Here is a 14009-nt window from a genome sequence, read left to right as displayed (position 1 = left end):
CCTCCTCTTCATAGTATGGAGCTGCCTCTGGGAAGTGCCTGACTGGGAAGGAAATAATTTTCCAGCTTCCTTCCCAGCCAGACAGGGCCATGTGACAGGCTCTGTGTTGGGTAATGAAGGTCATCTTCAGAGCCTCCTCCACTATTTTCTCTTCCACTGAAATGCAGCTGACTCCATAGGCCTAGGAAATTGTAGAGCCCCACATGAAAGCAACCAGGGTCTCTGGATCACCCGTGATGAGGAATGGCCACTGCCTGGAATGCCCACTTGAGAAGCAAAGTTGTGTCATGTTAAGCCACTGAAAGTCTGGGATTTATTATAGCACCTAGTGTTATCCTAAGCCACCCCCTTACAAACCTAAGTAAGGAAAGTGGTCAGTCAAACTAGGGGAACCCCTTCTCTTCTATCTGGGGCTTGGGCAGAAATAAATCAATGGGAGGAAACGCTGACCATTGCCCAGAGAGCAGCTGGTTCTACACCAACGGACAGGGATTAGTGGACAGGCATTTTGAAAGTTCTGCTGTGGTATCCCAGTCTGATGTTTTATCCTGCTTCCTAGGGTGAGTCCCTAACACCCCACCCTACTGCTCTGGCTTCCCCAGGACACACCTGAGCCACATCCATAAGGAGTCCTGACTTCTTGTCAGCTATAAACTGCACAGCATCCTTCAGAATAAAATGCGCAACCTCATGAGAAACTCCATCCTGGGGCCAGGTGTGGGGGCAGGCGTGAAGGGTGGCTGAGTGATGGGTGCCATTCCTCTTGTCTTTTTGCCCATACACCCACCCAAAGGATTTGTGGCTTCTTCTTGTTTGGCATCCAGTGTCAGAGGCCTTCCTCTGCCTGCACTGTGAGGACAGGTGACGAGGAACGGAGCAAGCTGTCCCTCCATGTCCCTAAAGGACACCCAAAAGCACAGCCAAAGGACATCAGGCCCCACAGCTGGTGTGTCCACCACCATTTCCCTCTGCATAAGAGTCAGCTTGTTGATACATTAGCTGGCATTAGCTTTAAAATACTCCAGCAATGGGGCGCCTGGGTGGCGCAGTCGGTTAAGCGTCCGACTTCAGCCAGGTCACGATCTCGCGGTCCGGGAGTTCGAGCCCCGTGTCAGGCTCTGGGCTGATGGCTCAGAGCCTGGAGCCTGTTTCCAATTCTGTGTCTCCCTCTCTCTCTGCCCCTCCCCCGTTCATGCTCTGTCTCTCTCTGTCCCAAAAATAAATAAACATTGAAAAAAAAATTTTAAATACTCCAGCAAGGGGCTTGGATGAAACAAGACAGGCCAGTGTTGATCTTTATGGAAGACAGATGGGGGCTACATGGGGATTTATTATACTAGCCTCTCTTACTTTTATGCATGTTTTAAACTTTTTACATAAAAAAATAACACCTTTTTTTGCAAAGAAAATTTCTCGATGGGTCACAGGAGAAGAGGCTCACTGAATTAATGCCATTCCTTCTCTTCCCCATGCCTCTTCAGGACGCCCTGGTAACTCTCATGAGGAGGAGGTGTTTACAACAGGCAGACTTGTGGGTTTTTTCTATTTCCATTAATATTTAGTACATGTCATTATCTCCAAATCTAATCACTTAAAGAAGGGATTTTAAATAATTGATTACTACAAAAGACAAAGAGGCCACACCATGTTTTTTCATTATCCATCAAAACCTAGAAAACCTCTTCGTCTGGTCCTGACACGGACGCATAAATATATTAATGCATACACTGAGAAAAACACGCATACAAATCAATAGACATGAATTTGCTTGGGGTACTTTTCAGAGAGAAAAACCATCATTTCCTTTCCATCCCCCGTGAGGCCTGCCCCTCCTCCCCAACACAGTGACATAGCAATGAGAGAAAGGGTTCAAGTGGTACCCCTGCACTCTTCTACTCAAATAAATGTCTCCTCTTACACTCCCAAGTTTCAGTCTCCAAAACATACAAACAGCCAACATGTCTTGAACTCTGATAAAATATGTGCTGCCTTTGTGGTCATACGCATGCATATGTATATGCACGAACGTGTTCATACACCTAGAGAAAATGCTTGCATCTACACTTCTTACAATGTCTTTGTTCCCGGCACGTCCTTGGAGGAGGGCACCCAAAGAGAACCATCGCGAAGATGGCACATGAGCATCTCAGACAGACACCTGAGGGCTACCCTCAGATGTACGGAGGGAAGATGCATGGTGGCTGTTAACTACGTGCCCATCTGCATTGACAAGTGCCAGTTTCATGAAGGTCTGCATCCTGTTTTCTGCACAGAGCCAGAATTCTTTGCCATTGCCCTTAAAGCATTCACATCTCCATGGGGAGGGCCCTGCTCTAAGGCCACCATGGAGACTGCGTGCGGACTTACCACGAGGGAGAGAGGCCTCTTCCAGGAGACGACGCCAATGAGTCCTGACAGCAGCACCTGGAAGGACAGACAGTGCAGGAAGGTAAGACTCTTTGGAATCCGTTAACAGATGATCAAAACACAGTATTAGCTGATCAACCCAAAGAAGGATGACTTCTAGAATATGGCCCACATACATGAGCTGGGTGACCATGAGGCGTGTGGTCCATCCAGACGTTCAGAGCCTGCAGCACACGGGCCTCTGAGACCACCAGGAGGTCCTGACAGGTCACTTATGTTCTTTATGGACAGGCCCAAGAACAAATGTGCTTTCTGAAAGTGTCTCCATCGGGCACTTATTCCCCTCTGGTCCTGTGAGTCATTTAGCCCTGTGACTTAAAAATCACAGAGAGGACTGAAAACACTACTTTGGGAAAAGGCAGAGCCACCCCCCTTACATGTCACCTGAGCGCATGCCTTCTGTGCATGGGTGCTGGGTACAGCAGACCTACCAGGCCCCCCTCTACCCTTTGACACGCTTGGTCCCCAGCCAGCTTCCCACCTCACCAGGAAGGGGTGCCACCAGATGAGGTCCCGGCTTTACACATGCTGACTCTGAGCTGCTCTCTTCTTTCCCAGGCCAGCCCCCCAGGCTTTGCTGCCCCAGGTCCCACAGAGCTGTCTCCTCCAGAACATCTTCTGGCAGCCACTCCCCTCTGTTGGCCCCTCCCCTCTGGGTAGCCCTAACCACAGGAACACCCTCCTGTCTTCTGTTCTCAGGAGAACCACCCCTCAGCTCCTGGCCAACCTTTCCCTCAGGCTGCTCCAAGCCCACATTCCCTGAGGCAGACGCTGGATGCTGATCCTGAAATTCCCAGTCTCCTTGGGTCCAGGCAGGGCAGACAGATCAGAGAGACACAGCCGCTCTCTCCCCACTACAGTGTGGCTTCAGCCCTTGCCACTGGCAGACACACTTCCCAAGGTCACCTAAGGGGTCCCTGAGTGCAACACACAAGTACAGCGATCTCGGCTTGAAGACAGGAGGCTGACCACATCTACCTATGGGTGGCACACTGTCCTCCAGGCTCTGTGTCACTCCCCTGACACTCTCCCTTCTCTGGCTGCCATCCTCTGCTCCATGCTGTCCTTCCACATCTCCCTCCCCTTCCCACTTCCCAAGACCTCTACTCAGGCTCCGGCTCTGCCTGAGCCATCTGTCATTGGGGATCCTCTAACACTATCCACCAACACCTCCTGCAGGTCGGTCCCTGACTGCGGAATCACACTGCCTGCCGAGCACTGCTCATGGTGTCACTCTCCACCTCAACATGTCCAAAAATGCACCTGAAATTTCTACCTCCTCAACCCAGTCTCCCTCTTATCCTCTCTACCTCCCACAATGGCACCCCTCCTTCTGGTCCCTCAGATGCAAATTCCAGAGACAGGCCAACAACCAACCACACACAATAAAGAGGAGAGGGCTGCAGCTCCCCCTTTGACAGGGAAATATGCTGGGAGGCCCCACTACAAGTAAGGGATTTTCTTACAAGGTCTTTTGTAAAGATAAATCACCCCAACTTTCTGCTGTGGGTATGGACCAGGCAGTTGGGCCCTGGGATGGAGGGCTTTGGTGCATTTCCCCCTGGAATTCCAAAAGGACTGAATCAGTCCCCAGAAGAGAGTATCTGGCTGAATAGACCCCCAAGGTCCCCTTGGCAAACACTTCTGCAGTGGGTGAGGCCAAGTCTTAGACCCAACAGTCTCTCTCACACCCTGCACCAGCCTCAGGTGGGTTTCCAAACACATCTGGACATCTGGTCTTTCATAGGAACACATCTGGTCTTTCATAGGAAATACTTGTGAACTTTATTCTCTCTCTCTCTCTCACACACACACACACACACACACACACACACACACACACACACACATGAATCAGAGAGAGCTCAACAGGGCACTCCGCTCCCAAGCATGTCATATATATTTTTTTTCTTCAATGCATGCATCCTGCAAATAAGTCAATATTGACAATATTATTTACAAACATCTTCCCATCTCCCAAATGTCTCTTCATGATGCCCCCCAGCTGCAACCTGTACAGAAACCCTTGACTACTGTTCTCCTGTGTCTTGTTGAGCCCAGTCCCTTGTTCTTCTTCCACAATGCCTATGACCTCTCTCTTTCCCATCTGTATCCAACACAGTCTCCCTCTTGTCATCTCTCCTGACACTGTGGCATCCCTCCTCCTGGTCACTAAAACCCAAATCCTGGAGGTGGTTTGGCCCAGCTGGCTCTGACCCTGCCATCTCCTTAGGATGTGACTTCCAAAGAGTGTCCTCCATTTTCCCTTCACACCAACACCAGCCTCATCCAGACAAAACCTGGATAGAGGATGGGAAAGCATGCCTCCCAGAAAATGTCCTTTTATACTCTGCCTTCTACTTCTCACTTCCACCATATAAAATTTTACCTATTCTTTAAGACATGGCCCAATGCCTCCTCACTCAGGAAGGGCCTCTGAATTCATGAGTACATGGGGCCCCACTAAATCCCTAAACTATGACCAGATCTCTCAAGGCATGTTTAATAAGCTCAGACAGAACTCTTTGATCTCTCCTAAGCTGAAGTTTATAAAAGTATCAAATGTCTATAGTGACCAAGTGACTCGTAACAGAAATATTATTGGAAACCCACAAATCTCCAAAGAGCAGGCATTTATAAACACAAAGGAAGTGAATATCACTTAACTAAGGCCACAGTATGAATTCTTGACTTTCCTTACTTCCATCATAAAGTTATCATTCTAAGAATTCCCTCAAATAATTTTATTTCCAACAAATATGGACAATTTGCTTTACTGGGGAAAACTACATTTCTAAGAATCATTAATAACTGTAATTGAGGGTGGATTCAATTCCCCTATACAAAGGAAAAAAAATCATCAGACTCAGTGGGGCATGGAAATCCTGAGATGATCCCTGATGACCTGTAGCCTTGATTATCAATATGATAATCAATGATAAATTATGGTAATTATCAATATAATTTACACTCCTACCTAGCACCTCTTAAAATGATGCTACCTTGGCAACACCTTGACTGCAGCCTTGTAAGACCCTGACCAGTTGACTCAGCTAAGCCATGTCCAGACTCCTGACCTAAGAAACTAAATGGTGTTGTGTTAAGCTATAAAGTTTGTGGAAGTTTGCTACACAACATAGAAAACTACTTACTACGGACTAAATGTTTGTGTCTTCCCCAAATCCACATGAAGTCCTAACCCCTAATGTGATGGTATTTGGAGGTAGGACTTTTAGCAGGGAATTAGGGTTAGATTAGGTTGTAAGGGTAGGGCCCTCATGATGGGATGGTGGTTGTACAGGACGAGAAGGATCTCTCTCCCTCTCTCTCTCTCCCCATATGCACACACCATGGAAAGGCCATGTGAGGACACAGTGAAGTTTTTTTTTTTAATGTTTATTTTTGAGAGAGAGAGGTAGAAAGCGAGCAGGGGAGGGGTAGAGAGAGACAGGGAGACAGAATCCCAGACAGGCTCCACGCCATCAGCACAGAGCCCAAGGCAGGGCTTGAACTCACAAACCATGAGATCATGACCTAGGCCAAAAGCAAGAGTCGGATACTCAACCGACTGAGACACCCAAGCTCCCCCACAGTGAGGTTTTGACAGTCTGCAAGACAGGAAGGGGGTCCTCACCAGAACTCAACGCTGATCTCAGACTTCTAGCCTCCAGAATGTGAGGTTAACTTAACTGTTGGTTAATCTGCCCAATCTATGGTACTTTGTTATGGCAGCTCAAGCTTATTAATACACTAATACAATCAGAGTGCAATATTGGATTCTTGTTTCCAAATGTCCACCCTTTCCCCGTGTCTCCCCCCACCAGAAGCTGATTTCCTTGCTCCTCTGACCTAGAAGCATCGGTACCCGCTCTAACAAGGGAGGGAGGCACAGGAGAATGGAGAATGGCTTGGAGGAGAGTCTTCAAAGCCTAGGTGCCACAGTGCCTCCTCCCTGAGGATGCCTCCTGGTCCACTTGGCAACAGAGAAGAATGGAGTGTACCTCTGCCCAGAAATGATCAGGTCTGAGTTTGAACTATTTTTTTGCTCAATTCCAGCTACTGGTGAGAATTATGTTGCATGTTCCGCCAGCTCAGTAATTCCTCAGGTTTATTTTTTTCCACTCTGGTGAGGAACGGGGTCATGGAGCTAGTTAGCCGTGAAATTACTGCAGCTCGTGAAACCTTTGTCCCATTTAATTTGCCAATATTGTTATTCAAAGTCCACAGTTTACACAGAATATGAAGAAATTTAAGAGGGTCAGAGAAGAGTAACATATGATTAAGTGGCTGTGAAAGAAAAGACCAAAAAAAAAAAAAAAAGGGAAAGGCATGATACTGTTCAGAGAGAGGGGGACTTAACTTTTCAAGCACCTGCAAGTTGTTAAAAGGACACCAACCCACTTTTTTCTCCACTTCCCACCCAGCCTAAATAGAGGCAAGAGATAATATTAAAAATGAGACAGAATTTCCTGCTGTTGAGGGTGATGAAAGGGGATAATAGACTGCCAGGAAGTAATGGCATCTTTAGAGCCAAAGGTCTTCCTGTTTGATTGGTATTACTGCCTGAACACAGAGGCCTGGAATAAATTAGCTCTTTAAATCCTGTCCTCTTTCATTGCCCCAAATCAAGAATTTTCTTTGGAGCTTCATTCCTGGTTCAAAGGCAAATGGTAATGCAACATTTTAGGTAGGGAAGCAAGTCCTTCTAGAATGCAGACTTGAAAGTCAATTAAATTCTTTCACGAAACATATGGCAGGTGTGCCTAATAGCTACAGTGGTATCAATTTACCACTAAGAAGCCAGGGTTCACAGCGTTAGCAAAAGAACTGTTGTTGTAAAAAAATGGAGCAAATAATATTCTGAGTTGCCCCGAATGAAAAAAGTCTACTGACCCCGTCTCTCAAAGCTTTTCAGACGTCAGACCTGTGCTATGCAAAAGTCTTCTGATTCATGGAGTGGCTGAACCTCCTACTTTATTCTACTTACATTTTCTTTTCTGAGTGGTTTTGTGTGTCTGAGTCTCCCTAGGGCCACATGGCATGGCTCACTCCAGCATGCAAACCCTCAGCCTTCGATGTCCATCTCAACTCCCTTCTGGGAAACATACATCTTCATATCCACCCCATATCCATGGCTTCTTCCTCCTTCCTTCAGAACAATTCCCAACCCACCATTCTCTCTCCTAACCATCACGCTCATCTGTGGTTCTGACTTTCTCCACACCACTTCCCACTGGAGCCTGCATCAATACATCAAACTCAAAATGTCAACAAGGAAAGCCACTCTCCTTCTCAGCCTACTTCCTCCATAATAGAAAAGAATTCTATAGCTTTCATTCTTTCACTGTATAGTAGCAAAACTATAAATGATTAGAAAGATAGCCCCATGAAAGAAAAAAAGAAAAAAAGTTAAAAGTTTTAAGATATTCTAAATAACCCAGGAGTCAAAAGGAAATCCAAGTGAAATGCAACATAGTCTGTTCTGCAGTGAATGTTTCTTTGATGCAAATTACTTCATATACTGGTTGGTACCAAACTCATTTGTCCTGGCTATGCCTTGTGAGATGCAGCCTTTCACCAGGGCTCTTTACTCTGAAATTAGGGTAGTTACTACACCTGCAACTGGATTTTGTTATTTAATGAGTTAATAAAGTAGCAAATGTATTATTACAACACATTTTTTAAAATAGTCCAAACAGGCTCTGTGCTGTCAGCACAGAGCTCAATGCAGGGTTCGAACCACAAACTGTGAGATCGTGACCTGAGCTGAAATCAAAGAGTTAGACACTTACAGACTGAGCCACCCAGGTCCCCCTAAAATATTTTGATCTAGAAAAACTTCAAAATAATTGGTTTCCTTTGTAATCCTATTTCATTGTACACATTTAAAAACCTTAATCTGAGATGGGGTCCCCAGGCTTCCCTAGACTGCAATCCCACAAGGTATGAACCCTTGACTCAGAAGTTCCTTTAGTGCAGACCTTTTGGTGGTAAACTCCAGTTTTTTTTTATCTGGAAATGTCTTACTTCACCTTCATGCTTGGAAAGTAGTTTGACTGGGTATACGGTTCTAAGTTGACAGTTTCTTCTCTCAACAGTCTGAAGATACTATTGCACCGTCATCTGGCCTCCACAGTTTTTTTTCTTTTAAATTTATTTATTTATTTTGAGAGAGACAGAGAGAGAGAGTGCACAAGCAGGAGAGAAACAGAGAGAGAGAGAGAGGGAGAGAGCAAGAATCCCAAGCAGGCTCTGCACTGTCTACACACAGCCCAATGCAGGGCTCAAACTCACAAACCATGAGATCATGACCTGAGCTGAAATAAAGAGTTGGACACTTAACCAACCAAGCCACTCAGGTGACCCCAGCCTCCACTGTTGCCATCAGGAAGCTAGCAGTCCTTTTAACTGTTGTTCCTTGAAATGTGAAGCTGTCCTTACTCTTTGAAGATTTTTAAGACTGTCTTTCTGCCTTTAGTGTTCTGAGATTTTTGCATATGTGTAGGTGCAGATTTCTTTTTATTTATGCTTTTTGGGATGTACTGTGCTTCTGAAACTATGTTTTTTTTTTATTATTGTTATTTTAGACAGAGAGCATGAGCCAGGGAGGGACACAGGGAGAGAGAGAATTTTAAGCAGGATCCATGCTTAGTGCAGAACCCAACACGGGACTCGATCCCATGACCCTGGGATCATGATCAGAGCTGAAATCAAGAGACGCTCAACTAAGTGAGCCACCCAGGTGCCCCTGAAACTGACTTTATATTTTTCATTAGTTATGGAAGCTATATAGCCAATATATCTTCAAATACTACCTCTCCTACAGTCTCTCTGTCAGGGACTCCAACAGCCACATGCACATTCCATCCTCCAAATCTCCTAGTTCTCCCTTCACATAGTCCATACCCATGTCATTCAGTATTTTGTTCTGAATAAGTTCCTTAAGTTTGCCTTCCAGATGACCAATTTTCCCTGAAGGACGTTTCATCAGCTGTTGAACATTTGCATTTCTTTAGAGAATGTTAACGTTTATATTTTATGTATTTACAAGTTCTGCTTTTATCTTTCCCCAAATATGACTATTTGCTTCAGATAGTTTCTGGCTGCATGCTCATCTGTATGATTCTGCCCATAACTGCTTTAAATATTTCATATGCAGATGTCTAGAGTCCAAGATGTATAGTGAAAGAAGGCATCTAAGTCTGTCTGTCACTTGTTGTTTCTGTTGACTCTCACTTATTGCAGTTTGCCTTCTTTGATGCTTGCAGGCTTGGAAGTCTTTTGTTGTCAACACATTGCTTGCTCTTAATCAGTGACATTCTGTGGACCCAAAATGGAGAAATTTTCCCCAAGAGAGGTACGCTTCGGCCAGTAACCGAGAAGCATCCAGCATCTAGAAACACTGATCTCCAAGGGGCTCAACTCATGGCTCAGCATGGAAATTGTCTGAGCCCTCCCCACTCCACCTCACCTTAGAGTGCAGATTCATGCTCAGGGTACATGCCTGCTCCAGCCACATACTGCTCTGACCCTGCTCCCTGCCTCTCAGACTCCAGCCACCTGCCCCTCTGGCCTTGATTCATTGTGTGCTGTTTGTTTGAGGGTGGGGTAGTGGACCCCAGAGACCTGCAATGCCTCCAGGATCGTGTCCTTTGTCCAGTGTCAGAGTGCCAGTGGATTCAACGTCTGGTGAGGGCTCACTTTCTGGATTATAGATAGCCATCTTCTCATATGGCCTCACATGGTAGAAGGGACAAGGGAGCTCTCTGGAGTTTCTCTTATGAGGGCAATAATCCCATTCATGAGGATTCCACTCTTGTGACATAATCACCTCTCAATGACTCCACCTCCAGATACCATCACACTGGGGATAAGGATTTGACATGTGAATTTTAGGGGGACATAAACATTCAATCAATAGCACCTAGGATGTCATAGATGATCACAATTCTAGGAAAATATAAATTACTACAATTAAGTCCCCCCAAAATCAAAACACCAATGTACCTACAAACACCAAGAAATTGGGAAAGTGGTCAAACAGCCGTAGGCAAATTCTTCAAAAGCTTTAAAATATAGAGATTTCCAACACTATTTAATTTTTTTCTGAGCACAGAGGGAAAAAACAAGGTAATTTTCCAAATTCTTTTTACAAAGGTCAGCATAATAGTTACAAACTTGTAAAACATCACAAGAATACAAACAGACAAATTTTACTTATAAATAGAGGTATACGATTTTTAAATAAAATGTAAAACAGAAGTCAGCAATACAGTTAGAAGAATAAAGAACAAGGCGAGGGGTTCATGCCAGGAATGAAAAGATAGTTCAGTAAGAGGAAACACAGTAGTAAAATTAATCATATTAATATGACAAAACTGAAAATTATCATTCCAAAGAGGTATAAATGGCATTTGATAAAATTCAATCACTGTTTTTTTCTGAAAAAAAAAAAAAACACACCTTAGTTTAATAGGACAAAATAAAAATGCCCACAATTGCCACCTATATTTAAAATTAATATGAAAATACCAGCGGGTGTGCAGAATTATGAGGAGGTCCCCAAGATCCCTAAATTCTGGTGTACACCTCCTATAGAATCCCCTATTTTTGAGTGTGTGGGGTGGATTGTGAATATGTTGAATTTCAGTCCTGTGGTTAGGTTACAGTATTTGACATAGGTGAAAGGATTTTTCTGCACACTTAGGTCCAAAATAAGTTTGGCTTTGAGTTAATCAAAAGGAAGATTCTCCTGGGTGGGCCTGACCTCATCAGGCAAACCCTCTGAGTCTGGGCCCTTCGTGAAATCAAAGATTTGAAACACGAGGGAGATTCTGCTGCTGCCTGAAGAAGTAAGCTGCTGTGTCTTGAGAGCAGCTCTTAACAGCTGGATCTTTTCCAGCTCACACTTGGCAAGAAAATAGGAACTCAGTCATACAGCCACACAATAACCTGAGGACTGTGCAAATAGATCTTTCCCTCATCAAGCCTCTGGATGAAAATGCATCTGGTCTTACTTTGATTTCAGCCTTCAGACCCTGAACAGAAACCCAAATATTCCAGACTCTGGGCCTATGGAAACTCCAGACTCACTAAACCTGTGCTGTTTTAAGCCACTGTGCTTGTGGTAATTTGTTCTATAGCAATAGAAAACTAATACAACCAGCTAATAAAACAAAACAAACAAACAAAAAGTTATAAATATGGAAAGAGGGGGCATAATTATTACCACTTGAAAATGACACGCTTCTCCATCTAGAACACTGAAGCAAACTGATCAAAAAGAATAAGAGGCCAATCAGAAGAATTCAGTAAATCATATGGCTAGAAAATTAATATATTTAAAAATTATGACATTGCTTATATTTAGTGAACACTGACTGTATGACATACACTTACTAAGGCTTTATACTTTAATTCTTTGTGTCCTGACAACCCTAAAAGGCATGTGTGATTTTTGTGCCCCACTGCACTGATGAGAAAATTAAAGCATTCGCCCACATTACAGTGTCAGGATATAAGCTCATGAACTACAGAAAAAATAGCTTTCCTATATGCATGCAAAGACTGATTAGAAGAGAGAATGAAATTAAATATTCCATTTATAACAGCAAGGAAAAAGGCAGAATGACTTAGAACACAAAGACTAATATGAAATGAGGAAGAACAATATCAAAATCTTAAATATCTACTGCGAATATAAAAGTCCTCATATTTGATACAAAAAATCATTTTTAAATTTTTTTAAAGTTTATTTATTATGAAAGAGAGAGACAGAATATGAAGGGGAAGGGGCAGACAGGGAAGGAAAGAAAGAATCCCAAGCAGGCTCTGCACTGTCAATGCAGAGTCCTACATGGGACATGAACTCATGAACCTTGAGATCATGATCTGAGCCACAATCAAGAGTCAAATGCTTAACCAACTGAGCCACCCAGGCTCAGGCACCGCCCCCCCCCCAAAATCACTTTTTAAAATAGAAAGACCAAAGATTGCACAAAGTCCATGAAATTCTAATTAAAATACTATAAAGGGAAAAAGGAAATCTATTCAATAAAAAGCATTGGAACAATGGGTTAGTCACTTGGAAAGAAATAAAACTTATTTTCTACCTTACTCTTTATACCAAAATAAATTCCAGAGTAATCAAAGAGTAAATCATAAATTAAAACCTGAAAGACCTAGAAGAACATGGAAGCATTTTTAAAAACAATCTTGAAAGGAATTCAGTGTTTTGGGCATGACACAGAATCAAGAGTCCTCACAGAAAAGATTAGTAAATTTCAAATGTTTATATTAAAAGAATCCATATGTAATAGTAGACTGGATCTTTGCTCTCAATCCCAGGGCCTCGCCATATTAGAAGCATAAGTCCATGCTTCTTACGGGTAACATGGAAGCCTCCCAAGAGAGTGCATACAGTACTCATCCTCTCCCAATGCTGGGCTTGGCCATGGAACTTGCTTGGCCACACAGGGTGGAGGTGGCCATCACTCCCAGGACTTCCGGGGCATCTCATGTTGCCTGCCACCCAACATCAAATGCAGCCTGGGCCACAGAATGGACATATAGCACACATTGGGGCCACCCCAATGACCTGCAAACCAGAGCAGAAAACAAAGACTGGATACTGCCAACCACTGAGTTTTGGGGTGCTTCTTCATGCAGCCTTATCATGGTAAGAGCTGATGAATGTTTGTGGTTTAAAAAGAACATAAAATGGAAGACCAGTTCCAAATGGGAAAAATACTTAAAATACATACAACAGACAAAAGGTTGATTGCCTTAATTTATAGAGTTCATATAAATTAATAAGAAAGGGAACACCTGGGTGGCTAAGTTGGTTAAGCACTGCCTCTTGATTTCAGCTCAGATCATGGTTCTCAAGCCCTGAATTGGGCTCTGAGCTGACAGCATGGAGCCTGCTTGGGATTCTCTCTCTTCCTCTCTCTCTCTCTGCCCCTCCCCTGCTGGCATGCATGCATGTGTGCTCTCTCTCTCTCTCTCTCTAAATAAATGAACATTACAAAAGGGGAACCACTCAATAGAAAATATGGCCAAATATGTTCACATTTTTAATGGAGGATAAACATATAAAGGGATGCTTAAACCTACTCTAATTTTTTAAAAGCAAGCCAAAATAATACGACAAATACTTTTTATCAGGCTGCCAACTTTTTGGTGAAGTATGATAAAACCCAGTGGTGGCAAGAACAGAGGAAAAAGAAGTTCCTCTTTAATATTATTGGTGTTGGTATAAAATGATGTAGTCTTATTTCATGGCAATTTCATAAATCTCTCAAAATAGGAAATGCATATACTTATATTGAATGATTTCACTACTGGGAACACAGCCTATGGATACAGTACCAGAGGTATGGCAAGTCACTTACACAAGGATGTTTACAGCAAAAACCTGTAACAAGTGGGTAACAATAAAGGGCTAGTTAAATAAACTTTGATATTTACATAGAGCGTGAATATATGCATTATGAAATTTGAGGTAGATCTGTTTATGCTACTGCGGAAAATCTCAAGCATAAATAATTGACAAACAAGATATAGCCCAGTGTGCATAGAAT

The 14009-nt window shown here is 43.6% G+C and overlaps 1 protein-coding gene across 2 annotated transcripts in view; it reads right to left on the bottom strand.

Moving 5' to 3' along the window:
• Window positions 1-14009, bottom strand: part of ENTREP2 (endosomal transmembrane epsin interactor 2) — a 454786-nt gene that overhangs the window by 261776 nt on the left and 179001 nt on the right. For both annotated transcript variants that reach the window (XM_047864023.1, XM_047864025.1), the window contains exon 2: window positions 2368-2424. In XM_047864023.1, coding sequence (XP_047719979.1) covers window positions 2368-2424 — 57 coding nt within the window. The remainder of the gene's footprint in view (window positions 1-2367; window positions 2425-14009) is intronic.

This window comes from Prionailurus viverrinus, chromosome B3 (genome assembly GCF_022837055.1).
Source record: "Prionailurus viverrinus isolate Anna chromosome B3, UM_Priviv_1.0, whole genome shotgun sequence".
Lineage (NCBI taxonomy): Eukaryota > Metazoa > Chordata > Mammalia > Carnivora > Felidae > Prionailurus > Prionailurus viverrinus.
This window is presented reverse-complemented; position numbering and strand designations above follow the sequence as displayed.